This window comes from Nasonia vitripennis, chromosome 3, assembly GCF_009193385.2.
Source record: "Nasonia vitripennis strain AsymCx chromosome 3, Nvit_psr_1.1, whole genome shotgun sequence".
NCBI classification, from domain to species: domain Eukaryota; kingdom Metazoa; phylum Arthropoda; class Insecta; order Hymenoptera; family Pteromalidae; genus Nasonia; species Nasonia vitripennis.
In genome coordinates this window covers 19,444,210-19,471,350 of record NC_045759.1, presented here as the reverse complement: position 1 = coordinate 19,471,350, position 27,141 = coordinate 19,444,210, and the positions used below count along the sequence as shown (strand labels likewise).

Here is a 27,141-nt window from a genome sequence, read left to right as displayed (position 1 = left end):
GACGTAAGACAATATAAAATAAAAAATATCGTATTATTTACCCCAAAAACGCTTTTGTTTCAGAAATCCAATATTGCAGATACATCCTTGTTTTACCCGCTAATTTTAACGGTTTGTAATATATCGGCACAAAAAATTTGCCTACCTTGTAAGATAAAACGCTTTTGAGAGAATTATAAAGAAATGATTTTTATTGTGGGCTTGCTCATTTCTTTTACACAAGTTTAAATACAATGTTTTTCCACATGTTACCAATTACTCCAACTTTAATTGTACATGTTACAATTTTTTAGAGTGAAAAGTACATATATATATACATATATGTGGTTTTTGTTAAAAATAATGAAAAATGTCTAACTATAAACTAAATACATATAATTTCACGATTTTTAGGATGTCCGTACAGCATAAAAGAGTTTCTTCCAAAAAAATTCAATCTCACTAACAATAATTGAAAATTAAGAAAAAATTATCCTTTAACCAGGAGCTACTCAGCTGAAAGTTTATATACATTGAAAGTAAATACTGATTAAATACAAACAAAAGTTTGCGTATACTTTCTCACTGGATTTAGTGCACGCGTAGCGCTTTTTTTCAATTCACTCGTGATATGAAGTCCAATTTTTTTTTAATCTTTTGCAGGATACATTAATCATTAGCAGAAGATATAAATTAGATGGAAGTTTTCTACAGCTAATGACACCTTCTTTTGTACTAACTTAACAATATTTCATTATCACTTTAGCAAAACACATTTTACGCTACCTCTACTTACATAATTTAGTTACTATTTACAAAAATGACAGTATTTAATTTTAATAGGAATAAAAAATTAGCGCTAATCTGCTTTACACTCATTCTTTTTGTATATTGTTACTATTGGAAGCTGGGTCAATATTAGGTTGAGTTACTTGCTGATCATTATTAAGTATCTGCAACAAACAAAAGTTTGCGGCATGAGATTCATGGAATCATACCAACTTGAGGATACGGTGTTGTTTTCTTTTGTCAGTTAGAGTCAATCACCTCTACTTCGTCATTGTTCCTCATTACTGGCATTTGGTTTTGTTGCGGCTGCATCGGCATTTGCATTTGTCTGGCCATGTTCGCCATTGGATTATTCATCGACAGATGCTTAGGCGGCCGTCCTCTACCAGAATAAACTGGCATTTGATTAACGCCTGGATAATTCATTTGCGGCGTATTCATCAAATTCATTAACTGATTCTGCTGATGTATTGTTTGCTGTTGTATATTCTATAAACATTTATATAAATAAATCACCTGAATTTTTTCAAATCAAATCATGATTTTTAGTTATTTACCATTGGAGGAGGGGCCATCATATTTTGTTGTGGAATATTTTGTGCGGCTGCAAAAGGATTATTGAAAATTTGTCCGACAGCTTGCTGATCTACAAAACGGTACATATCGAATACGGCTTGTCGAGCTACCGTATCAAGGTGTTCAGGTGGCAGATTAGGGTACTACAAAAATAGTCATAATCATTTAATAATTAGTTTGACGCTTGAAGTAACAGATGTAAAATAAAATTATTTATGTATTTACGTCTTTTTGAATTAAAAGTTTGATGCTCTCCAGTTCTGGGAACGAGTTCAAATTCATCAATAACGGATTGAATCCCATATTGTTGCCCACATTCATCATTTGACGTTTTCCTTGTTTTTCCTCTTCATACTCTAACCAAGCCTGCTTTCTTTCCTCTTCATCCAGCTCTTCTTCTTCCTGTTTAATACAGTAAATATGATATTGACTAATGACATAGCATACGATATCAAGGATATTCTATAATTATACTATACCTTATTTTCAAGCAAGGAATCATGCTCGTGGTAGTTGTAAACGGCATCTTTGTACTTCAAGAAAATCTCTGCTAAGAGACGATCTTTAGGCAAGTTGAGTGTCACTGATTTACCCTCGTAAGAATCGAATTGGTATAACTCAGCCAAATCGTTGTTACTATAATGCCGTTCTATTTGTTGCTCGTCTACTACTCGGCAAGCCAATGACAATTTTGTCACCTGACGATTGTAAATTTTCTCTTCCATTGTTCCGGCGGCAAGGAAGCGGTACACGTAACAAGGTTTTTTTTGTCCAAATCTGTAAAGAGGCACAAATAGTAAGGATTATAATTTTTATGATTATTATTATAATTATTCGACGACAAACTATTCACCTGTATATTCGGAATATACTTTGAACATCATGAGATGGATTCCAGCTAGCATCAAAGATTATGACTCTGTTAGCTGCTGTTAAATTAATACCTAATCCTCCTGCTCTGGTAGAAATTAAGAAAAGTCTTGCGCGCGTATTTTTGGGATTGTTAAATATTTTGCACCACGCACTGCGATTTTCGGCTGATGTCGAACCATCAAGCCTAAAATAATCTAATCCAAGTGCCCATGTTCCAGTGTGATTATCCAAATTTTCGGCTTCTCCGCCATCTTGAGTTTGGTTATCAATCAAGTTTAGAAAATGTTCTATGAGAGTCAACGAGTATAAAGATTGCGAGAATACAAGCCTGTAGAAGAATATTTCGTTTAATAGGAAATGTAAGAGGACAAATTTCTATTAAACAGCAAATAACGTACACTTTGTCGCCAATCTGTTCGCTTTCTTTTAGTATACCAAAAAGAAGACTAAGCTTGGTTGAGATGCGTAAATCCTCGAAATGCTTTTCTTCCACAAATTTAGACCACCACGCCGCTTCTTCAACGGATGCTTGAATAGGAACTTCTTCTACTGGCTCTTCTGTAAATGAAAAGCAACATTCAGTTTTAGATTCTTTTTCATATTGTGCTAGATGCATTTTGATGCAAGATGTACCTTTTGGATTTAATCTAGTACTACGAGTGGCTTTGACAGCCGGTTTCTCTTTATCTGAGTCAAGACACTCGATATCACTGTTGCTATCACTGGAAGCAAGAGAAATTGAACTGGCTTCAGTGTCACTGCCGTCATCAATGAAGTCTTTTAAAGAACCTTCTGAATCACTAGCCTCTAAACGCTTCTTCTCGTTCGCTTTTTCAACTTTCTCTGCATTTAGACGTAACACGTAAGGGTGCGTCCAAATGCGTTGAAGCTCCTGAAAATCAGCAAATAACGATCCGTTCCTCTGTCCGTATCGCCTATTAAAATATAAAAAAAAATATTAATTTTGAAAACGATTAAGGTAGTTTTTATAAAAACAAAGAAATGTAATACCTTGCAAAATTATCTAGATAGTGCTGATACATCTTAATCTGCACATCAGTCAGTCGTACGAAAATTACGTATTCCTGCTTAGGAGGCAAGAATGGCGTGAGAACCGAGTAATCAAATCTCTGAACGCTGCCTTCTAACATTTTGTGTAACACGTGCGCTCTTTTTTTCATGAGTTTAACGTCATATGGCGTTGAATCGTCGAATTGACCATTTGTAATGGGATTCACAAATCTGTTTAAGAATTCCTTTTTGGTACCCAACAGATTAGGTTTGACGAATTGAACCATACAGTGGTCTACGAAACATTATAACATTTAATTATTAATATTAAAGAAATCATAAATTAGTGAGATCGACAATTCCATACATTCTTTTAGATTGTTTTGGAGCGGAGTTCCTGTTAAAACGATTCTTCTTAAAGTTTTTACAAGCTTCATGGCTTTACTCAGAGCTGATTCTTCGTTTTTCAGCAAGTGACCCTCATCACATACGACGAGATCCGCCCCAGGATCCACGAGTGACCTCATAATAGACTCTTGCATGGCTTTTCTCATCTTTTTTCCGGTGCTGGTCAAGTTCCGGAACATTTCGTAACCAATAATTAGGACGCCTCCAGTTTTTTGCCAACTCTCTAACTGATATTTCCTTTCAATATTCTTCTTCATCCTGAAGTAGCAAATGGAGATATATAAATAAAATAACTATAAAAACATACGATCCTTTTCACATTTTTACAAACTTACTTTGTCAACTCATAAATTTCAATTTCGTCTCCATCTTTTACGTGTTTTAACCAGGTCTTAAATTCGTTGACCCAATTTAATACTGTACTTAAAGGACACACAACCATCACAGTTCTTACCCCCGTCTCCTCGTGGGTGAGCAGAGTATGTGCCAATGTGACGACTTGGAAAGTCTTACCGAGACCCATGCAATGAGCTATAATGCACCCTGAACCCTCGGATTTTTCAATCTGCTTCAAAGATTCAAAGCAGGCATCCCACATAAACTTAATACCTTTGGCCTGATGAGGTTTTAGACGCTTCACTAGTTCTTCGTGCACAACAACTAGTTCTTGTTTTGTTTCTTCGTCAAAATCTAGCACTAACTTGTCGACTTTAGCTTCTCCTGCCAGCCTAGCGTCATACATCTCATTGAACTATAAAACAAAATTTGTATTGTTAGACTTTAAAGAATAAGTTTATTTGCAATTAAAATAATGGTACTAACCAATTTCTGTCGTTCAGCGATACGCTTGAGACGCTCCTCTTCATCTTGCGCAGCCTTCTTTGTGTCATCGGCGACGTGTTTATCTTTTAAGACCTTGCGAATATTTTTTCTACCTTTGTTTGGAGAGTCCTGGTCTTCGCTGTCACTATCAGTAGCAACTTTTTTAATTCGTTTTCTCTTTGACTTTGGCCTGATAAAAAGACGATAATTATGAAGTAGTCTTGACAAATTATTTTCTTGTTATAAAAAAATAAATAAATAAAAATAAAAAACAATAAATTACTTTTTTTCACTAGAGGAAGTATCCGAGTCGGATGATTTTTGACGGCGCTTTCGACCTTTCTTCTTTTTCTCCTCTTTCTCTTCTTGTTCTTCTTTTTCTTCGTCAGATTCTATCTCTTCGTCTGAATCAACATCACTCGAATTAAACTTTGAATCTGAATCAGAGTCTAAAATTCTTCTCTTTTTTCGTTGAGACTTCTTAACAGGGACTTTGATAGGAGATACTTCCAAGATAGAGACTTCGTCGTTGCTATAATATCGCAAAATATATTAATTGTAAGCTTATTTATGATTTTATAACACTTAAATGTATTTATTTACTTTTCATCGTCATCCATGTTTTTTTCCTTCTTTTCCTGGGACTTGGCAAACTTTTCTTCTTCGGATTCGGTATCAGTTACTTTAAAATTTAGCACTTCATCATCTTTCCAAGCAGCCTTATTTGTCTTTTCTTCACCGTCATCCGATTTATTACTTTCGTTTTCGCTTTTTCCGTTCTCATTTTTATCTTCCGATAATTCCACTGGCTTATCCTTGGACGATTTCTTCCCTTTCACTTTCTTCGACTTCTTGGAATCTTTCTCCTCTACTTCATCATCACTTTCTTTATCTAAAATTTCACATGCTTTAGCATTTAATTACGAAAAGAAAAATGTGAATTCTATTGAAACTATCACGCTTTAAGAAGACTTGTTGCGTGATAGCACTAGATAAACTAAATCACACTTTAAAGTATCAAAATCAATTATCTTACCGTCACTTGAGTTCGAGTCGCTTTTGAGTAGAGCCTCTTTTGCTTGGTTTTCAACCTCCATAACTATGTCGTCCTCAACTAGGGCAACGTCGTCAATCAGTACCATAGCTTCATTACTCCCCGTGTCATTGAGCTCATTCGCCGCGATGTCTTCGTCCGAGCCGATTTCGTTTTCAACATAGCCTAAATGATCGTTCAACGATTTTTTCTCGTCCTTACCGCTTTTCTTTTTCTTTTCCTTGCCGTTGCTAGTCTCTGATAGTTGTGGCGATTTTACGTCGCCCAGATTCTTCTTGCTGGACCTCTTTTTACTGCCTTCGAGACTGTCCAGATTCGTCATGCTGAAATGGGTTTTAAACAATTGTTTATAACAGAAGAAATAGTATGTTAGGTTTTATGCATAATTAATTTATTCATTGTTTTCGCTAAATGACGTATTCTTACAATACAGTAATTTTTTTATTTATTTATTTATTTTTTTTATTATTTCACTGTTTGTTTTACTGATATTAGAATTGTTTTATCTACATTTCTCATATATCATGTAATATAGAGTGCGTGTATAAAGTGTTTTACAAACAAAAAAGTGTTATTACAAATAAATCGTGTGAGTTTTAAAAAACAAAATCAAATTTCGCATAAAAAAACAACAAATTAAAAATCATAAAAATAAAGAATAATCAGTAAGGGAGACAAACATAGCTAAGATTTCGTTCATCAAAAGATGTTAATAATAGCTTTTTGTAAATTGAAGCTCCAAATAGAAAATCACATAAAAAAATATAAATATAAAAAATTTTCTTTTCTCAATTTGCATTTACAAGAATTTCGTAGAGTTTTAGTCTGGGTACCTTTTTAACTTTTTATTCGCAACATATTTCTTGGACCTATCCAAAGCCTTCGCGTGCTTTTTGAGAACGCTATTCGACAATCTTTCCAGCGCAACTCGACACTGCATCCGCAGTTTCTTGTCGGTTTTGTAGTGCTGATTTTTCCGCAGGTTGAACGCTAGTTTGCGTCGCTTGCTGAGCGGCGATGCTAACAAATCCGTCTCATCGTCCGAACTGTTATCATCTCCACGCGACGCGGAGTTGTGGCACTTCTTCATTTCTTGCTTCTCCTCGGCCGCAGAATCCGACGACGACGCAGACGACAAGCTATCGGAAGAAATGGATTTGGATTTAGTTTTCATTAGGGGTAATCGGTTAGTTTGGTTCAATGATTTATTCGTGGAGTCTGCATCTTTTCTGCTATTCTTCTTCTTATCTTCCTCTGATTTTTTCTTGACCAGCTGTTTTTTCTTCTTCAATTGGTCAATCGACCCTCCGATAACAGTGCTGCAGGTGCTGTTTACCGATATTTCCGAATCAGCGTCAGTTTCTGCATTGATTCCGACGTTTTGTTCTGTATTAGAGAAAACACTGCTGTCCGAATCGCTGCAGTCAGCCAGCAGTTTTTCTCGGGCTTCATTTTCCAAGTCGTGAACTGTGGCTGGAGGAGTAGGCAATTGACTGATCGATATTTCAGATAGGTCCATGAGCTGCTGTTCTTCCAGTTTTTCAGACTCTTTAAGCTCATCTTGATTATCCTTAGACTTATCTTCATGATCCTTTGACTTATCTTCATGATCCTTTGACTTATCTTCATGATCCTTTGACTCATCTTCATGATCCTTTGACTCATCTTCATGATCCTTTGACTCATCTTCGTGATCCTTTGACTTATCTTCGTGATCCTTTGACTTATCTTCATGATCCATTGACTTATCTTCATGATCCCTTGTCACATCTTCATGATCCTTTGACCCGATTTCAAGATCCTTTGACCCAATTTCATGATCCTTAGGCTCAGCTTCAAAAGACTTAGGCTCACCTTCAAGACCCTTAGGTTCCTCTTCATGATCCTTTGGTTTACCTTCATGATCCTTTGCCTCACATTCATGATCATTTGGTTTATCTTCATGAACAGTTGTCTTCTCTACCTCGGATTCTTTTTCATGAACTTTATTTTTTGTCAACTCTTTAGATTTTGTATCTACTGTATTAGCTTTATCTGTTGTATCAAAAATATCCATTTTCTCATTCTCTTCAACGGGTGCTTCATCAATGTCCATTGGAATAGAAACATTCTTTGCCTTGTTAGCTAGTAACAGAGTTTTTCTGAGAGACCTGTGACTCACACTTAAAATCGGCGACTTTACTGGTGTATTTGCAACTTCTGAGGCAGTCGACTCAAACAAATCTACAGAAGATGTGGAATTCGATCGACTTGACCTGTTTTGCTTCCCCGTGGTTTCCATTAATGAATCTTCTTCCTCATTAGTTACATGGACTGATTCTTCCCCAGTGACTATAACTTCGGCGACTTTACTTTTTTCCTTATCTTGCATTTTTAATGCACTCTTGTCTTTTTTACTTGATCGAGTTTCATTACCAGAAAAAATTTTATCACTATCACAGTCTGAAACTTCATCTGATGACAATTTGTAATTCTTAACTGATTTAATAGGTGATGCAACTGACTTTTTGCTGCCGAAGTTATCCAGCCATGATCTATATTTATCTGCAAAAGAACCTCTACTTTCCTTCACTTTTTCATGCGTAACATCATACACACTTAATATTTTATGAGCAAAGAATTTGGCATCTCTGAGTACATTGATTTTCTTCTTGAGAAGATAATCACTTATACGTTGTAAATCTTCTTTGAATTCATCAACGATTTTTTGTATTTTATCGATTTCTTCGATTGTGTAGTGTTTTAACGAAATTTCTTCCTTTGTTTCAACCTTTATCGATTCATCGTCCGATTTACTTGGCGTAGCAATGTGTGAATAATCTTCCATCATGCGTTGTCCAAGACTAAGTCGAGTTTTAGATGGTTTCTTATTTTTCGTTTTTTGAAACTCTTTACTTGAATCAGAATCAGATTGATTCTTATCTTTGACGGATTTTTTTTTTACAATTTTTTTATCTACACTAAAAGGTGATTTAGGTTCGCCAGATTGGATTGTCCGTTTTTTACTACTATCACGTTTTTTACTATTAAATTTAGACTCAGGTGATGAATTCAATTTTTTGTTTTTTAACTTTTTGGAGCTGGTATTAGTTTTTGATACTTTAGATTTTTTATCTTCAGAACTAGAATCTGAAGATACGGATAAAGGACTGGAACGGTCTTTTCTGGATTTTTTCTTGGTAACACCAATAGGTAGTGATGGTAATATTAGTCTGCTGCTTCTCTGTTTCTTCACTTCCATATCACTGCTGTTCTCTTCATCATCATCACATAACTTACTTAACACTTTTTGAGTTTTTCTCTGTTTTCTCAATTCTTCGCGCTGTACATATGATATTCTCCTCATTTTAAGTGCCTCAGCAGCATCATCATCATCGCTAACATCATCACTACTACTTTCACTCCAGTCTTTCCCTTTAGTCCTTCTGAAACAAAGTATCAATGTCCACGATACTTTACTTGCTTGCAAGTACCACTTTGACGTTTTTTGCAATCATGCATATTTTCTACTCGCTCTTCAAAGAGAGAGCACATTCTTGTTTCAGTAACTTTCTCATATCTTCACATGTGTCTTATAGACCCACTGTACCTGACGAAGAAGACAGTTCACGTTTTTGCTAGATTTTACCTTGATAACGTTAATGTGTCCACAAATAGAGCACATGATTTTTGTATCTTGATGATTTAATGTGAATTTAACGCTAGGTTCTATGTTAATGTACTATGATAACCATCTTATTTATTTCTCTCAAAAAAATTAAAAAATAAAGATTCTTCAAAAACTACACACAATTACTCAAAAAGCGAAAGATAATATGCATGAAACGACATCAGGATAAGAAAAAATAATAAATAAACACAACTGACTGTTGAGTATGTCAAATAAAGTATTGAATGGAAAAAAAGGAGGGAAAAAATAAATACATGCAAAATAACGTATAAATTATTTAATAGAGATGTTTGAGTTTATGATTTTAACTGTACAAATCCTATTAATTCAAAGGAAGAGTTAGTTCTATTTTTCAACTTTACCTAATATTAATATATCATGTTTGCATGTTAGTAAACTGTATCTATGGCAATAATAAGAGGATGTCGAGTCAGAGAATTAATTTAATATTATATTATAAAAATCAATTTATTTACCTATTCTTTGTAGCCATTGTGTTGTTGTTTGAATAAAATATCCTTCCCTCGCAACAAAAGATCCTTGTTAAGGCTTAAAAGAGAGAATACAAGTAATTTTTAGTTGTGCATACATTGTAATATCAGATCTAAATAATTGTCTGCAGACTCACCTTGCTTAATTCGCAGTACTACTAACTAGACCAGTGCAGTTGACAAACCAACGCTTGATACAAAAAAACCTTCGACCTGACAAAATCTAATCGCATCCTTGTAAAACAGTGCACATATCTGTCTAAAAAAAAAAAGAAAAAAATTTAACCAAAAATTAATTGATATTTGTATTCAAATAAATTCAATACGTCACGATAACGATTAATTCTGCGACACAAACACAAAGAAGAAAAAAAATAGAAACAAAAAAACTGGAAACTTACCTAAATTTCACGAATTCTACAAGACGACAAGAACCTGACTCGAGACTGCAACCCGACGATAGCGGAGCGCACACCGAATAGCGGAGAGCCTGAAAGACGAAGCTTGATAAATAATTCCGCGTGAAGCACGCCTCGACGGCGGCGGCGGCGACCCCAGCCCCCGACGGAAGATGCAAGCTCCTGCGATCGATCCCCCGGCTGGCTAGACATCGCAATCAAAACACATGAAACTCCTAAAAATCAAGTCTACACACTTACGACGCACGTCTCCCTCCCTCTCTCTCTCTCTCTCTCTCTCTCTCTCTCTCTCTCTCTCTCTCTCTCTCTAGTTCGAAGGAAAAAAAGAACGGGCAAAGTAGGTAGACGAAGAAACCGCCCACAGGAAGACACGAACCCATTATACTCACCGAAGACAACGTGAACGCGGACAAAGCAACGGGCTCCAGGATTCCGGCGGGTCCATGCACGTAGCTCGCACTCGCGCCGATAACCAAAAAGTCGGACCGCGAGTTTTTGCGAGCAAGGGGGAGATAAGCAGCAGCAGCTACGTTACTATGTATGCAGCAATCCCTCCTCCTCTCTATCTCTCTCTCTCGCGCCGCCCTTATGCTAGGTAGGTTCGCGAATGCACCGTCGCGAGCCGCGATGGAATGGGAAATTCAGAGAGAGAGAGAGAGAGAGCGAGATGCGCACGCACGTTTTGTTTTTTCTTTTGGCGGCGAGCGCGCGGGACCGACCGGTCGACACTCGCATCAGTAATTACGACACTGCTCGGAAGATGAATGCTCGCTGAATACAGATATACACGAGAGAATATTAAGTATAAAGGCTTACCCGCTGCTTCCTGGTATGCGTCACGTCCTCGCCCAAGAGCGAATGCGTCGGCGGCAGCGACGGCGACCGGGCTATCCTTGGCACCGTTGGTTAGACAGAGACACGTCAAGGCGGATAGTGGACAGGAAAACACACACACGCGCGCGCGCACACACACACACACACCGCGGATGCGCATGCGCGACTTTTGCGCCTTTTTTCGAGATCGTGCACCGACGAGTCTTTGATATCACGCACCGATTGTTATTATTGCACGCAGACCTATATAGTCTTAGATAATATGCTAAACGACGATTATCTATAGTAGCTATACGCGTCGCTCGGGATTCGAAGCTAAACTCGCGGATAGCGACCCGATCAGCCGACATTCGCGAGCGGGACTACACTGCGTGTGCGAGCGAGAAGATCCGAGGATCGTCGAGGCGCAGAGGGCTGTGCGCATGCGTTGGAGGAGGCAGCGAAAAAATGAAACGCTTTGTTACGCCGACGACGAAAGAGTTGGCTTTCCCGCTTGCGATTTGTTGAATTTTGAGAGAGCGCGCTTGTCGTTTTGAAAATCCCCGATCGGTTTCGAGAATCGGCGAATTTTTCGGCCCTTCTGGAGAGGCTTTTCGCATCAAGTTTCGTTGGTGGAGGCCGAGGCCGAGGCGCTGGGGAAGTTTACGTTTTTTTTAATCGGATGTCGCGAAGCCGAGTTTGTTTAAAGGAATTTTCCGCGCGATTCGATCGGTTTTTCGAAAGAATTATTATAGGGCTAGGATTCGGGACAATTCATTTATTTTTAGAGGAGAAAACGAGGCAACGAGGTTGAGAAAAAAATTGAAAGAGCCATGGGAATGAAATTGTAGCGCGTTTTGTGTACAGTTCGACTGACCGCTACGGGAATCGTTATTATTGTTGGGGATCTTCAGTTGTTGACGGGAAAATCTTCTCTTGTAATTCGATCCTGTAACCATACTGTTCCAAAATGGCTTATTATTGATCTGCGTTGCGTGGAAAAATCAGCATCGGTATATAGGTATACAGTAAGCAAGTGCAAGTTGAAATAGTAGTTTTCTTACAACTTGACGATCATCGCATATATAACGATTGTCCACCTTGTTCGTTAGTAAATAAATATTGCACTATTATTCATATTCTTGACAAGTTTTTTAATAAAATGTTACTGAAAATTTTCAATTTACTGCTTAACTGTGCAATTTTTTTCCTCCTCAAGATTATGATGAGCTTAATAATGACCAGAAATTTACCGATAAATAAATTGAAATTATTAATATGTAAATAGGAATCGTGTAAGGGAAATGATGCAATATTTCTGAGTAATTTTAAATATTTTGTATTTGTACATGATCTTCAGATTATTATTAAAATTTACATCTGGCTTTCAATGACTTATCATTGATTGTTTATACTCTTGCAACCAATAAAGTAAATGATACTTTTCTGATCAGTTGAAAAAAAAATATGGAAATGTAGTTGACACAATCACCTCCAATAATAAAAAGCTAACATATGAGTACTTCATCATAAATTGACGATCAGAGGTGAATGAAAATATAAAGGGTAACTTTGAAAATTTTATTTATCGAAATACTAATAATCTATAATATAGAAAGATGAGGTGACAAATCAGGCTTATCTCTTGTTATTAGAAATATAAGAATATTTGAATGATTAGAGTTTCTCTCAGCTGTTTGGTCATCATCATTACGCAAATAATATCCCTAGTGTGCTTAGCCTCTTCCCCGACCAGTTTGAGGTGCACTCGTTTGGTTTTGCTGATTGAGCCATGGTGCGCTACCTGTGCCTCTGCCTCGTTGATTCTGGCCTCGACCTCTGCCTCTCGCTGAAAGCAATGAATCAGATGAGTAACCGAGTTCTTTCTCATAATTCTAGTAAATTCAAGCATTGCATCGTACCTTGTGCTCGCAGAATGGCAGACTTTCCTCTGCCCGCTGTCCCGGAGCCCTTCCCACCAGGTCTCTTAAACATCGGTGCATTCTTCAACATATCTGGTAATATTAGAAATCTGATTTTTGATCCTCTGATGTAAACATTCTCCAACTGTGCAACACGACCGTCTCTGTAGGTGACCGTGATATTTTGCATCTGACAGTTCATATTATCTTCGGCTTCTATGAGCTTGCCTCGATATACCTCGCCGGTATTCGTCTCGCAGGTTATGATGTGACCCTCCGCTTCGTGCAGCACCTTTATTGGCACGCCTATCGACATTTTTCACCGATTTATGCGTTTGTTATCTCGTGAAAAATAGGCTGATCACTTTTGTGCTGCGTTGACTTGATGAGTTTTCAACAAATCGCTTCTTGCGTCGAATATAAAAATTATTTACTCGAGGGACGCGCGCAATTATTGTTGTCCTGTACTCATGGCTGATATGTTGGCTTTTTTTTCACTTTTCGGAGCAAAACTAGTGTAGCGCCGCTTTAACTCGGTATATATACCTATATCTGCCAAACAAAATGTATATAGGTATAGAAAAAGTGTTGAAAAACGAGGGTACTACACCAGTGGCGTGGAAACGGGGCTGGCTGCGCTTGCGCATCGCAAATTTTTAAGCGAACCATCGATCGATAAGTTAGAGTGCTCATTGAATTTTCGATTGGCTGCTGCTGTATCGTCTCGTCATCCAACGCATTAATAATAAACAGATCACGTTAAAAATTACTCTATCGGCATAAATAATTTTACTTTGAAATACTTATTCGATTTTGTAAAAAAAAAAACTCGCGAGCTAGCTTACTCAACTGCGATATAAGTAGTTATAGATGGATCGAAGACCGACGATTTTTGGAACAAGTAACACTCAGCGCTAAAGTAACCGGTGCGGTGTGGAGTGGCTTTGTTTTTCAAAGTCTTCGCAAATTGCAAGTGCTCGAAAATACTGCAGTTTGCTAATGTTTTTACTTACGCATCTTTAAATGAAGAGATTTTTCCGCAAATAAATAATTTTTGAATTATTATCAAAACTGTTATGTTCCGAAAAGAATTATTTATTTATATACGCTTTTTTGTGAAAAAATATGTTTTTAGTACATACATACATGTAGGATGTAGCGACCTCAAGCGACGACTTATATTAACGATTGGACGTTGGACATCTACGGATTTGGTAGTATATGATTCGCGTTGGCGCGCGCCTTGCTGCTCTTTCCGGTTTGAGTCGTCGACCCGTGCAGACGCACTGCTGCAGACATGACGTGAGTACAATTTTTATCTGTTAATTTTGCAACGATCAGCTGACAAATTGTTGCAATTTTGGATAATAAAGATTCTGAAGATGTTAATAAATTTTAGGCTTATTATATTTTTGGGGACTTTTGTGAATAGACGGTGTTTGGAGGGTCTGATTATTGCTATGTTTCCATATTGTTCTGGTTGTTTAAAATGAGATTTATTTGTAAAAAAGTCGTTGTACACTTTGTAATAATTTCGTTGTATTACTCTGTCTGCAATTTTATATTGTTACGAGAAAAATGGTTTCTAAGATATGCTCTTCGAGCATGCTGATATCTAGAGGTTAGGATACTCGAACGTTCTTACGCACAAGTGGAGCTGTTAGACTTACGTATATTTTACGTATAAGCATATTAATTTCTTCGTTCTTGATTCTAGGTCCAAAGTTTCGCGTGACACTCTGTACGAGTGCGTCAACGCCACAATCACTGGCGCTCAAGAAAAGAAGAGGAAGTTTCTGGAAACTGTGGAACTCCAAATTGGTCTGAAGAACTATGATCCCCAGAAGGACAAGCGTTTCTCAGGCACCGTCAAGTACGTTCTTACCTGCTTCGGAGTTCTCTTTTTGGTTTAAATATATTGATACTCGATTTTGTCGATTTGAAACTTGATAATATATCAAAAAGGGGTACTCCGTATGTCAGGAAGCTAGGCTCTGCTTAGCGGACCTGCACCCAGGGTCTTAAATAAATTGGGGAGGTATTATACCGCAAAATTTTTTTCGAATGACAGGGTCACAGCCAAACTGTGATCCTGCTGGTAAGTCATTTTGGGCATACCTTCATGAAGTTGGGTCAGTAAAGAATGTTTTTAAGCAAAGTAAATATTGTAGAAGTACTTATTGGCTGTGAAACAAATTTTATTGACTTTACTTTGAAAAGATATTTGTGGCAATTGTAATTTTGTAAAAGCAACATTACTTTCTATATATTAACTCAATGATGGTTTATATTGCATGTATTAACAGATAATATGTGTTGACATCATTCATTACTGAGAGTTACTGTATAGGCCAGTAATGAAACTTTGATCATTTGCTGGTATAGTTGAATAAAAATTGTGTTGAAATATTTCAGGCTAAAGAACATTCCTCGCCCAAAAATGCAAGTCTGTGTTCTTGGAGACCAGCAGCATTGTGATGAAGCCAAAGCTAACAATATTCCTTTCATGGATGCTGAGGCTCTTAAGAAGCTGAACAAGAACAAGAAACTCGTAAAGAAACTAGGTAAGTTTGCTCATGCAGCCAGTTAATTTAAAAACATAAGAAAGAAGATTATACATCTCATTGATCCTTCCTCAAAGCACCTGCTCTATGTATTTACCTTGTAGTGAAGGTTGTCTATGGAAGGAGATTAAATTCTTCACTAGGTGTGGACAATATGCTTATCATATTGTACCTCAATCCGTGTTGAGACAAATTAATAAATTTAAAAAACATGCTTAAAAATAAGTACATATAAGTACTGTACTAATTAATTTTATTTTCGAAATTACAGCCAAGAAATACGACGCTTTCCTTGCTAGCGAATCTTTGATCAAGCAGATCCCCCGTCTGTTGGGTCCCGGTCTTAACAAAGCCGGTAAATTCCCTGGTCTCCTCTCTCACCAGGAGTCCATGGTTGGAAAGATTGATGAAGTCAAAGCCACCATCAAGTTCCAGATGAAGAAGGTACGTTTATTTATAATTATTCTCAATATCCAGCCATTCATTTGCATCTCTCAAAAACACACATTAAACGATATTTTCCATTGCAGGTATTGTGTCTGTCGGTCGCCGTAGGACACGTTGACATGACCCCAGATGAGCTCGTTCAGAACGTCCATCTGTCGATCAACTTCCTCGTCTCGCTGCTGAAGAAGCACTGGCAAAACGTCCGATCCCTTCACATCAAGTCATCCATGGGAACGCCCCAGAGGCTGTACTAAACATCTTTTATTTTGTTTTCGATTTTAATACCGTTTACAGAATAATAAAGCAACACCATCAGCTTTTTAAACATTTTGTTTTTACTCGTAATCTCCCTCCTCCTATTTATTTCTTAAGATTAGATGAAGATATTCAAACTAAAAAAAAAATAATTATGTGCGTATTAAATTATTAGTATTTAATAATTCTTAATATTCTATTAGGGAAAATGAAAAAATTATTCATTGCCAAGAAAGCGCGGAGAATCCCAACTGTTCGACGTATTAGTTACACAATGGTCAAAGTGCAAGAAACGCTTTATTTTTAACGGATAAATACCGACATCTTAAAACAAACAGATAATGAAACAAAATCACAAATTATTATTTAACGCGATAAAGATCGGGGGCAATAAATCAGTTGGAAAGTCGAATTACGAATTTAATAAGAAAAATAGTCGGCTGTTATCAGCGACAATTGTTGTTTCATTGGTCAGCGACAAGATAAGGCGCTAAATATTCCTATTAGCACAACCTAATTCGAGTGACGTTTGATAAGTTCATAAAATCTGCAATAATTCGCAAGAAAATAAATGAAAAAAAAAACTTGCTCCGCTTCCTCTATGACTCACGTACAAATAGACAATCAGCTAACTTTACAGATATACCGTCATTATCTCAAGCCTGCAGGCGCTACTCTCCGAAACAACATAAAAAGCCGCAACGCATCTGTAAAGCAGTACATATAGCTATTTCCAGCAAAACGGATCCTGCGCTTTATTAATCGTCCGTCGCACTCTCGCCTCAATCAAGCCCATCATCTCGTTTTACATCGGTCGCACGCTCATATAATAAAAAACATCTCCGAGACCGATGCAGATGCATTAGTGCTCGCTCGCGAGATATAAACAAAGCCGAAAAAGCTACCACCCGCATGAGAGGGAGAGAGCATCGTCTCCTTCTATTTCGAGAGAGAGAGAGAGAGAGAGAGAGGATGCAGCGCCTGCGCTCGGAAAACCTGATGCATGCAGGCGTGCGTAAGTGTCTGGCAGCGCTGCACTCTCTCCACGGGGATGCCATCTGTGTGCACTTGAGAAAGAGAAGGAGAGAGAGGAGAGGAAGAGGAAGCGCGTCGTTTCTCTCTCGAGATCCCTTTGTGGGGGTTCTCTCTCTCTCTCTCTCTCTCTCTCCTCCTTTTTCCGCCCTTTCTTCGTCGCGCGCTATATAGCTATACTATATAGTCTCTTCTCCTCTCTCTCCCTCTCGTCCGCTCATAAGCCGAGCTCTGTATAGTACACAGTGCACGCACTGTATATAGCCTTATGGTGGAGGAGAGGAGCAAAGCCTCCGCAGGAGAGAGCGGAGGAGTATAGGCTCAGCAGTTTCGCAGCGTTGCCTCGCACGCTCGGACGCGGACGAGTCTCTCGCATCTAGGCATAAACGAATGCAGTGCCGAGCGCGCAACAAGTAGCAGCTAGCCCCCCTTATACCGTGTGCGTGCGCCACTCGCACGCGATTACTCATCGTCTTTCCTTCCATCAGGTAAATCTCGCAGTCTTTCTCCATTCTCTCCGCGATTATTATACGCATTATTTTCTCGCCGTGCGGCTATATATCCTTTCTCTTCGTGTGCACACACGCATCTTCGCTCTCGCAGCGTGATGCTGCAGCCTCTCTCTCTCTCTCTCCTCTCTCGATCCTCCAAGCATCTATGCATATATATACTACAACGCGCGTTGTGCACTACTGTAGTAGGGCTATAGCTGTACACACTGAGTGGGAGCCACTCGGAGGACTCTTTCGAGGGCGCGCATCGATCGCCATCGCGGCTACTGCGCGAAAATAAACAATTCCTCTCACGCGTAAAATCCCCGAACTCGGTTCTCATTGTCGTCTACGCCGCGCACCGGCGCGTCCGAGTATATGTATATACACATCATCGTAAGCGTCGCGCATACAAACAAGGCGCCGTAGCTATTTTTCCCCTGCTGTGTTGTATGCTTAATTAATAAGCGAGTATAACTTACTCGCACTCTCGGCTGACAATCGGCCTGTGACAGTTCTCTCTCGTCGAGTTTGTCGCGCGCGCGCTGCTTATCAGCGATATCTGCGCTTATACGGCCGAAGCAGGAAGTCGGCCGCCAGTAAGTGATCCGCTCCGCCGCGCGACGGACCAGTTTCCTTCTTCTCTCGTGTACTACACACTTGTAATAGTGTTGTGACTGTATGTACACGCACTTACACGAGCGTCTCGGAGGCTCTGCGACGACACTTATTATTTGTTTATCTCGAGGGCGGCGAATTTCGTATATTACACGATTGATCGCTCTGAGATATCCCTTCGCGCGCGATAACGAGCTGGGTGTCATAAAAATACCGAAGATCGCCTGTTGTGTGTTACAATATAACAGACTTATCTCGGGGATAAAAAAAAAAAACTATGCCGAGTCACATATATAATGTACAGCGCTTTTTCGTGCTAGCCAGTGATCGTTGACTCCTCGTCGTTGCTGCTGCTGCTGCTGCTGCGGCTTCGTCTTCTTTTGTTGTGTTCTTACACTTGCATACATATATACACATCGCGCTCTCTGACTTGCGCTCGATTTATCGGTATCATTATGTTATGCGCGCGATGAGAAGCGCAAAGCCGACCGTTACTGCCGAATCTCCGTGAGTATAAGTATATATATACATGCCAATAGCCGCGGCGGGTATATCGTTTTCTCGATTAAAATACCGCACGTGTCTGTGTGTGTTCGCGTATGACAATGAGCGCGTACTTACTTTATACGAGCGATGCATAATTCAGCTTTGCTTTAAATGCTCGCAGCGCTACTGCGCTTACGTGTATAACGAGGAAACCTTTGCCGATTTTCCAAGCGTTTATTGACTCTTTTTTCAAGAAACTTACGTATGCATGTTTGCATATAGCTTTCACTTTTATTCACGTCGAATCGCTTCAAAATATTTACACCTGTTCTCTCTGCACTCGAACGTTCGCTATTTGCGTGGGTTATCCGTGTGCCGCTGATTATGACGCGGTGGACTGTGTAGAGAGAGAGAGAGAGAGAGAGAGAGAGAGAGAGAGAGAGAGAGAGAGAGAGTGCATTTTTCCGCCGCGCGACGACCCATACCACGTCGGCCGCCGTCGATCTAAAAGGCTCGGAATTCCTGATAGCGCGTATCACGCAATGTTATTATCAGAGTCCGAGGATCGATTCGCGACAGAGGCATATCCGTCACGTATACGAGGCTCGCGACGAGATTCACTGCACACGACTATACCTACTGTCTTCTGGAGCATCGAGATACTCATACATTCCTGTGTTTTTCTGTTGCAGAATTCGAATTGAATGACAGAATGATACCGAGGAAACGACTGCAGGTACTCCTGTACATATTGCAGATATTCTACGTGTTTGGAGATGGAGACCCAGGAAGCGATGGTTTGCTGCTCAAAGATCTGCCGAATAATGTTATAGATGAGCCTGCTTTTACTTCGACGACGACGACGACGACGCCGCCGCCGCCGCCGCCTGAACTGATTGATCATCATAAATCGCTAAATAGCTCTCAGAAGATTTATAACAGTTCAGATTATGGACAAAAGGAGGAGGACAGTCTTGATACTCGTGAAAATGTCGTTGTAACTGACAAGCCGGATCTCTCTAATTCTAGTAATATTTTCTACTCTCTTTTTCAGGATAAAACGATCGGAGCTTTGAACACTGATTCGCATTTTTGATTTACAGATAGAATAACGTATGTCGAAGGACTGGAAGTAGCTAGAGGGCCGACTTTTTTGAATGTGTCATGGATCAGCTCTGGTGCTGATGAATATGAGATAAAAGTTTGGACCGAGGAAGAGTTTTTAGATACTTATTGGTCAAAGAAATCCGAGTACTCTATAACGGGATTAGAACCCTGTCGGGAGTACAGAATAGGTGTGACTCCTATGCCAACACACGAGAATGATGCGGAATTCATTAATACTACGACTGAGTTTGAAGGTAAAGTTAGGTCTAGATATTAAATTCTTGTTTATCGGGAACAAATTATGAAGAAATAAAATATTTTTTAGAACCTGGACCAGTAGGAAACGTCAATTTGACGTTGCAAGAGCCCTTTTCATTAGTAGTAAGATGGGACATGCCTGAAAATGCAAACAGATGCATACAAGAGTACAAAATCATTGCTGATACTGTGGATATTTATAACAGGCACACTGTAACTAATTATACAACCGAAACTAAGTTTGTTTTTGAAAATTTGCGATCTTGCTTCAAATATTGGGTATCAGTATCCGTGATTGATATAACAAACAAAACTGCATCCACGACAAATCCAATTGAATCTGTTTTGCCCATTTATCCAAAAGGTGAGCTTCGACATTTTTTCGTATTTTAACACACGATTTATCACTTTTGTTCATCTAATTTCATCATTTTCCATAACTACAGTGGCTTCTGCACCTTGGCTTAACATATCCGATGTGAGAACTATCAACACTACAAAGGAATCAATAACTTTAATTTGGGACGTGAAAAATAACGAGGACAACTGTACTTTGAAAGAAGTAATTAGCACCTGTCATTATAATTACACTAGTGGTGGTGGTATCAGTATAATAGCCAATGGAACATCCAAAATTGAGATAACCGACAGATTAATAGAAAACGTCACTACGACTATTAAGAATCTTAGTCCTTATAGTCACTATGTGTGCACTGCTTACTCTATCAATGAAAAAGGTGACAGTCCGTTGAGCGAACCCGTTTACGTTCTAACCAGTGAGGATAGACCATCGACGCCGCAAAATTTTCAATCGCTTGGTAGAGAAAATTCAAAACTTTGGTTCATATGGGATCCACCAAGGTATAGACCGGGAAAGTTACTAGGCTACAGAATAAATTTTACTTGGGTCCCCTGCTCGCCGGTACCTGATGGTTGTACATTAAAGAGAGAATTCGTTGTCGATAACATTGATCCAACACTGACTAAATACAGCTTGATGAAAGAAGAAGCCTATTCTCAGTATACTGCAAGGATAGAAGCCAAAACTGGTGGTGGCTGGAGTCCAAGCGTAGAGATCAAATTTTACAGCATAACACAAGGGGGTTAGTATTCTCATTTACTCTAAATCGTGATTTTTGCAGTATTATAAATGTTTGTAGAAATTCCAAAATCCGCCACTATGATTTTTTCAGTACCTGATAAAGTAACCAATCTGACGATCACGATCAAGCGTCGAGACGACGATCCGAATGCTCTGGATACACAACTCAGTTGGGGTTTACCTTGTTCTCTACAAGGAATCCTACATCGCTTTAATGTTTCCGTTTACGGTACGAGGTCGGGTTTAGAGAATCACACTATAACCACGGAGGTAAACGTTACGGATGACTTTGACAAGAACGAGATATTTGTCTTGGATTTGGGTGAACTGAAGCCACTTTATACATACAAATTTGAAGTATTCGCCGAGGTCTACAGCTCGACTGATTCTGGGGAAATCGCTGATCTCGAATATAAATATCCTGCCGGAAGTAAGTTTGCCTTTGATGAATAAATATCTTTTATAAATTTCGGATACGATTGTAATTGACGTTTGCGCAGTCCCACCGCAGCCAGAGATGGAATACATTAAATCCATTACGTTGGATCCGCATAAAGCTCGACGAACGACGACTTCCGCAGCAATCCTATTGCCTCTCTTTCCTGACGCAAACGGAGACATCAAGTACTACGCAATCATGGTATCGGGCGTTCCTTTCGATAATTCATCTTCGTCTGGGCGATTCGACATTCAAGCCGAAAGATGGCCGAACGTTTCGTCCTGGGAGGAAGCGATGGAAAAAGACTTTCAGATACCTTATCAAGCTACAGAACCACTTTGGAATCCCTTTCGTAAGCATTAAAAAACAGTTAATATAATATCAATAGCGCAAGAAAAGATTGCTCTCTTTTTACACAATATATCAAACAAAATAACTCAATGTTACACGGTTCGTTAAGCCCTGGATAATGCAATCGATTTTTCTCAAATCATCGAGAAAACGATAGAACGCCTTATCGATAAATATTGATTCGTACGTGTATTACTTTTATGCCAATCGTTATTCATTTTGTGGAGGTTTCGACCTTTATCGCAGCCGCTAATCCAGGCAGAGTCTTTTTTCAAGATATATAATTAACAATCACCGCGTTACATAACACTTGCAACTGTACACGTCTATTCCCGCTGCCGATCAAATAATCTCTATTCGATTCATTTGGTTTAAGAATTTTTTTTATTTTTCTGATGCAGCGAGCTTCGTGGTAGATTACGGTCACATGAAAGCGGTCAAGTTTGTCGTCGGCGAGGACACAACCTGTCCCGACGTTTCGTCCAACACTAAGACCAGGGCTTACTGCAACGGTCCGCTAAAGTCTGATACCTGGTACGAGGTACGGATGCGCGCGTTCACCGATCAGGGCTACGCCGATTCCGTTTCATTCACCATCAAAACTAGTAAGTATCATTAACAGAAGAAGCGAAGAGAAATTCCACTAAAATTTCTTCTTAAATGCCCGCACTACTACTTTTCTAGACGCCGAACTGAACGTGGGACTAGTCCTCGGAGTCGTGTTTGGTATCCTCTTCATCGGCATTCTGACGACCCTGATGTTGCTGGTCAAGCGCTGCTCTTTTAGACTGTAAGTATCTCAACCATGTCCACCTCTAGTCGCATCTATATCAACACTCGTCAATCGATCGACGGATCGAACCGATCAATATTTATTCCGTGACTCATGGGAGAGAGAATGCTCGCGCTCTCCTCTCCTCTCGACAGATGTACGTACGCATACGTGCAGCGGAGCGGGCGTTTTATATCGTGAGCGAGGTCGAAGGCGGCAGCGAATCTCGGGCGACGCAGTCAGCGGCGAATCGTCGGCTGCTGCAGACCGCCGGCCGCCTCTAGCACAGTCCAACGCATTTGTCGAGAGAAGCTATTTTCGTGTCATGGATATTTTTAAGCACGCACGCCGAAGGTGAACACGCTTGTGCCTAACGAGAGAGGATGTCTGCCACAAGTAGATTAGTGAAAAAAGAAAAATCGAGCAAAAGTGTGTGAAAGATATTGAGAGCTTGACTTTGATCCTTCTAGTTCGCAGCTGCGGTCGCTCGTGTAGGCCGAGTGCTGTGAATGAATGAGCGAGAGTACCACCAGCTCGTGTTTACTCGCTTTTTTTCACTCCTGTAATGAGCTGTGCGAACGAAACGTTTGCCGGAAGCGCTGTGTTGATGAGTACTTTAATTATTGTTTGCACTCGTTTGGAGAGTTTTCAGTTGGCTGACTGTTCGGGATGAGCGTGCTTTTTTCTCGATGATTTCGTTTCGTTCTATCGATGATTTTCGCCTATTAAGTGATTAAAAACGAGGGAAAAGCTTTCTGTTGGAGAGCAACAAATCAATCGATCAAATGATGATGAGCAAATTGATATTGCTTTCAGAGTAAAAATAGCGACTCGAGTGCTTGTTTTCCTGTTTTTGTTGCTGCATTTATAATCGAAAATGTATTGAATGCGCATGCATTAAAACTCGAAGGAGCGCGCGTTGTAGAAAAATAATTTTCCAAAGAGAGCAGCGGAGCATGAGGAAACAAACAAACATGCTCGATCCATTTCCCCGGCTTCCGCTCGATCGACGCTATTTTTGTGATTCCGTAAACACCCAGAGCGAAGCTTTTCCGGGAATATGTATAATACAAGTCTAAGACTCACAAACTGATCTAATCGAATTTCCAGATTGCTACAGAGGATTTTGCAGTCCAACATACCCGAGTCGCCGGTGCCGGATCCGTTTACGCGCAGGAAGTTCATAAATCACTGTCAGCAGTTGGCCGAAAATCCTGGAAAGCTCAGCAATGAATTTCAACTGCTGCAGACTCTCAGTGTTGATCTGCAGATGCCGAGCAATGCCGCATGTTTACAGGCCAACAGAAAGAAGAACCGTTACTCTGACATCTTGCCGTGTTAGTTTTGTTCATTGATGATTTGTGTGGTAGTCACTTTGATCTTTTAAACTATCTTTACTTACTAACGTCCTTTTTTTGCAGATGATTTTTCGAGGGTGAAGCTCGAGGTTATCGACAATGATCCAAACACTGACTACATCAACGCTTCTTTTATTCGGGTAAAACAAAATTCAACTCGATAGACGTACCATTTTTATGGCATCAATAAACTCACATATTGTAAAATTACTTTTCAGGGCTATTCTGGTAATGAAGAGTACATTGCATGCCAGGGTCCGAAGGAAGATACGACCTATGATTTCTGGCGGATGATCGACCAGTATGATGTCAAAATGATTTTAATGCTCACACAATTGGTGGAAAAAGGAAAAGTAAGTTGACATTGCAATTTTCGTTATATTATTTAAAGCTTTGTGATAACAAATTTTGTTCGTATTTTAGGAAAAGTGTCATCAGTACTATCCAACTATAAGGGAAACCTTTAATTACGAAAAATTATCAATCAGATGCACAAGTGAGCTGGATTATCGAAATTTCACACAACGTACCTTGGTGTTGCAAAAAGTAAATATTGCTAAATACTTTTTACAGTTTCAGAAATTAAATAAATTTAGTACGACACATTAATTTCGTTTTAAATTTTCAGGATGACAAGAGACGTACAATAACTCATCTTCATTTCAAAGACTGGCCGGATCACGATGTTCCTGACGATTTTGATGCCATGATTCATTTTTGCCAAATATTCCGCAAACAATTTTCGACTGTTAAAGGACTAGCCGTTATTCATTGCAGGTTTGTTTTGTCCCCCCTAGAATTGTCCGATTTAGTGAGAAATTTATAAAAATCCACGCCTTTTTTCTAGCGCCGGGATTGGAAGGACTGGAACGCTAATTGCCATAGATATTTTACTTCAGTCAATCAGAGACAATAGAAAGTTAGATGTGTTTGGAACCGTTTATAGATTGAGAAGGCATCGTTTGAACATGGTGCAACGAGAGGTAAGAAAGACGAAATATTGATCAGATGTCTAGACATAGTTATTTGAATTAAAAAGGTGTAATCGCTATCATTTTTCCAGAGTCAATATGCTTACATTTATAATTGCATAAGACAGGTGTTAAAGAATCCATATTTCTTAAAAACATGTATGTATAACTTAAATGCTCGAATTTTAAGATTTAATTTGAATCCATCGTTTTTACTTTTTAATTTTTTGTTTTCCAGATAAACCACCACCCATAGATCCAATATATTCTAAAGACAAAACGAAGAAAGATCGGAGTGATTCGAATACAGACTTGGTTGACAGCTTTGATACTCGTATGTAAAATTACGTCGACTGTTTCTTTTTAAAACAATCAAATACCTACCTCAAAATTTTAACGGCTACCAAAAAATTATTAAGTTTAATTATAGTTTTATTCTTATATTACTTTTGTGGATTGCAAGTGATAAATACTTCTTATTAATATTAATCGAGGTACGACATCAATTAAAATATCCTTGCTATAACTGCTTGTTAATGTTTTGTTCAGTCTGCTTTTTAGCCATTATTTTTGTTGGTGATACGTGGTAGGCTTAAATGCTTACAATTTGTTCTGTCCTTTAGTATAAGTCATACATATGATAGATTTGTGTATAATAATATGTGTTGTACTCTTTACATTTCAGTTAAAAAAAATAGTTTGTCTACTTCAATTGATTCAATGCAACCATTATGTCAATCATCACCACAAACTACGCCCAAGATTCAGATGAATGGTATTTATACTTGAGAGTTTTCTACGCGATTCGAATTTTCTTATTGAATAGTCATCGTAATACATAGTAAAAAGTTTTGTTCGCAGGCTTAAGATACTGTAAATCGACAAGTGCAATTGACACCAGAACAAACCACAATCGAATTGGTAATTAACTTTTCTATACCCGAAAATGATGTGATGATGATTTAGTCCAGAGTTTTCATAAATTGTGATCTAATTGATTCTAGGGCGATATAACAGTGAGGGATATGCCATTTGTGAATCAGCGCGCGATTCTTTTTCAACGACTAGCAAAGAAAGTACAGACGAAAATAATGATCTCAAGAGTTCAAGTAGTTCTCTATACGAGAATGTTGAACCGCTTATACGACCAAGTTCCAGCCAAACGATTGCCGGAAGTAGTTATTATCTGACAAACGGTACGTCGATGAAGAAATAAATTGAACATACAGTCGCAGCGACTTAATTATCTAATCATCTTTTCAAACTGTTTCAGATTCTGGTGAAAAAGATACTTCTTTATAAGTAATCTACTGTGCCAATGCAAGCTTCATGTGATTGGTGATCAACTACAAGTTTCGTCATGACAAGATCAACTAGATTTTATTTAACAAGTTATACGTGTAAAAATATATATCGCAGAATCAATATTTTAGATTGTTAAGAGATTCGGAAGCGGCTATGAGAAAGAGAAACACCCAAGTGCCATCGGTGATAGGGGCCACCGATATCGATATATTTACTAAAGAGGAAATTATTTTTTGTAATATTTACATTGTTTGCTTATGCAAAAGACAGAAAAATCTCTTGTAAACAATCGTAAGCCTTTCGGCAAGCTCCTGAAGGATAATCGACTTGCCCAAACGTAGATTTAAATTTGTACATATTTTAAAGTTATGATTTTTTTTACATAATCTTATTTAAAGTCAACGTAATCACAAGCTAATGTTCAAACAATTTATTTACACTTGAAACGCGCCGTGTAAGAGAATTAATCGTGTCTACTATATTCGTAAGATTTTTTTTGTATCCACAATTTTAATCGAACCAAATACATTTTATGCGCTGTAATATTTCATTTGCAGGCGCTTGACGACAATTAATTGTCTTTTTCTTAATATTCCTGCTAAGCCTGTTGATTACGCGAGAACAATACTTTTGTTCCGCTTTATCGATCGCACAATTCCTCACGTGCGCGAGTCTCGTCGGTCGCTCATTCGTCAACACCGACTTGTTTGCGCGTAATGCCATACATCGGACTCCTAACTGCTCTAACTGCTACATCC

The 27,141-nt window shown here is 38.7% G+C and overlaps 4 protein-coding genes across 12 annotated transcripts; 2 read left to right on the top strand and 2 right to left on the bottom strand.

Annotated features, from left to right (window-relative positions):
- Positions 1-168: 168 nt before the first annotated feature.
- Positions 169-11,322, bottom strand: LOC100119311 (transcriptional regulator ATRX homolog). Of its 6 annotated transcripts, none has more exons than XM_031927397.2 (20): positions 10,909-11,322; positions 10,075-10,163; positions 9,811-9,932; positions 9,659-9,731; positions 6,346-8,937; positions 5,495-5,835; positions 5,062-5,350; positions 4,742-4,990; positions 4,459-4,648; positions 3,972-4,387; positions 3,596-3,894; positions 3,229-3,523; positions 2,851-3,152; positions 2,616-2,775; positions 2,198-2,545; positions 1,824-2,121; positions 1,570-1,746; positions 1,326-1,487; positions 1,027-1,257; positions 169-932 (listed from the first exon to the last, which is right to left on the bottom strand). In XM_031927397.2, exons 4-20 carry the CDS (start codon positions 9,673-9,675, stop codon positions 855-857), a joined length of 6,444 nt encoding a protein of 2,147 aa, XP_031783257.1. In that variant the 5' UTR covers positions 9,676-9,731; positions 9,811-9,932; positions 10,075-10,163; positions 10,909-11,322; the 3' UTR covers positions 169-854. The 6 variants fall into 6 exon arrangements, with proteins under 6 accessions (XP_031783257.1, XP_032453915.1, XP_031783258.1 ...); XM_032598024.1 differs by having other exon boundaries at positions 6,346-9,101; positions 10,909-11,294; XM_031927398.2 differs by lacking the exon at positions 10,909-11,322 and adding an exon at positions 10,482-10,806 and having other exon boundaries at positions 6,346-8,934.
- Positions 11,323-12,228: 906 nt separating this feature from the next.
- LOC100115467 (small nuclear ribonucleoprotein Sm D3) lies at positions 12,229-14,010 on the bottom strand. Its single transcript, XM_001605546.6, has 2 exons — positions 12,828-14,010; positions 12,229-12,754 (listed from the first exon to the last, which is right to left on the bottom strand). Exons 1-2 carry the CDS (start codon positions 13,141-13,143, stop codon positions 12,642-12,644), a joined length of 429 nt encoding a protein of 142 aa, XP_001605596.1. The 5' UTR covers positions 13,144-14,010; the 3' UTR covers positions 12,229-12,641.
- LOC100115429 (60S ribosomal protein L10a) lies at positions 13,975-16,163 on the top strand. Its single transcript, XM_001605483.5, has 5 exons — positions 13,975-14,129; positions 14,545-14,700; positions 15,243-15,391; positions 15,663-15,835; positions 15,922-16,163. The coding sequence occupies exons 1-5, from the start codon at positions 14,125-14,127 to the stop codon at positions 16,090-16,092; spliced, it is 654 nt and encodes a 217-aa protein (XP_001605533.1). The 5' UTR covers positions 13,975-14,124; the 3' UTR covers positions 16,093-16,163.
- Positions 16,164-17,435: 1,272 nt separating this feature from the next.
- On the top strand, positions 17,436-26,955 carry LOC100119280 (phosphatidylinositol phosphatase PTPRQ). Of its 4 annotated transcripts, none has more exons than XR_004344721.1 (21): positions 17,436-17,613; positions 19,413-19,748; positions 19,824-20,081; positions 20,153-20,449; positions 20,532-21,188; positions 21,279-21,617; positions 21,688-21,978; positions 22,379-22,582; positions 22,662-22,767; positions 23,860-24,086; positions 24,171-24,247; positions 24,326-24,460; positions 24,531-24,653; positions 24,736-24,884; positions 24,955-25,090; positions 25,171-25,237; positions 25,317-25,572; positions 25,764-25,853; positions 25,928-25,999; positions 26,083-26,274; positions 26,352-26,955. XR_004344721.1 is itself a non-coding variant. In XM_008207014.4 (21 exons), exons 2-21 carry the CDS (start codon positions 19,433-19,435, stop codon positions 26,378-26,380), a joined length of 3,849 nt encoding a protein of 1,282 aa, XP_008205236.1. In that variant the 5' UTR covers positions 17,437-17,613; positions 19,413-19,432; the 3' UTR covers positions 26,381-26,955. The 4 variants fall into 4 exon arrangements, 3 of the variants coding, with proteins under 3 accessions (XP_008205236.1, XP_008205234.1, XP_008205235.1); XM_008207014.4 differs by having other exon boundaries at positions 17,437-17,613; positions 25,317-25,412; positions 25,940-25,999; XM_008207012.4 differs by having other exon boundaries at positions 17,437-17,613; positions 25,317-25,412.
- The last annotated feature ends 186 nt before the right edge of the window (positions 26,956-27,141 follow it).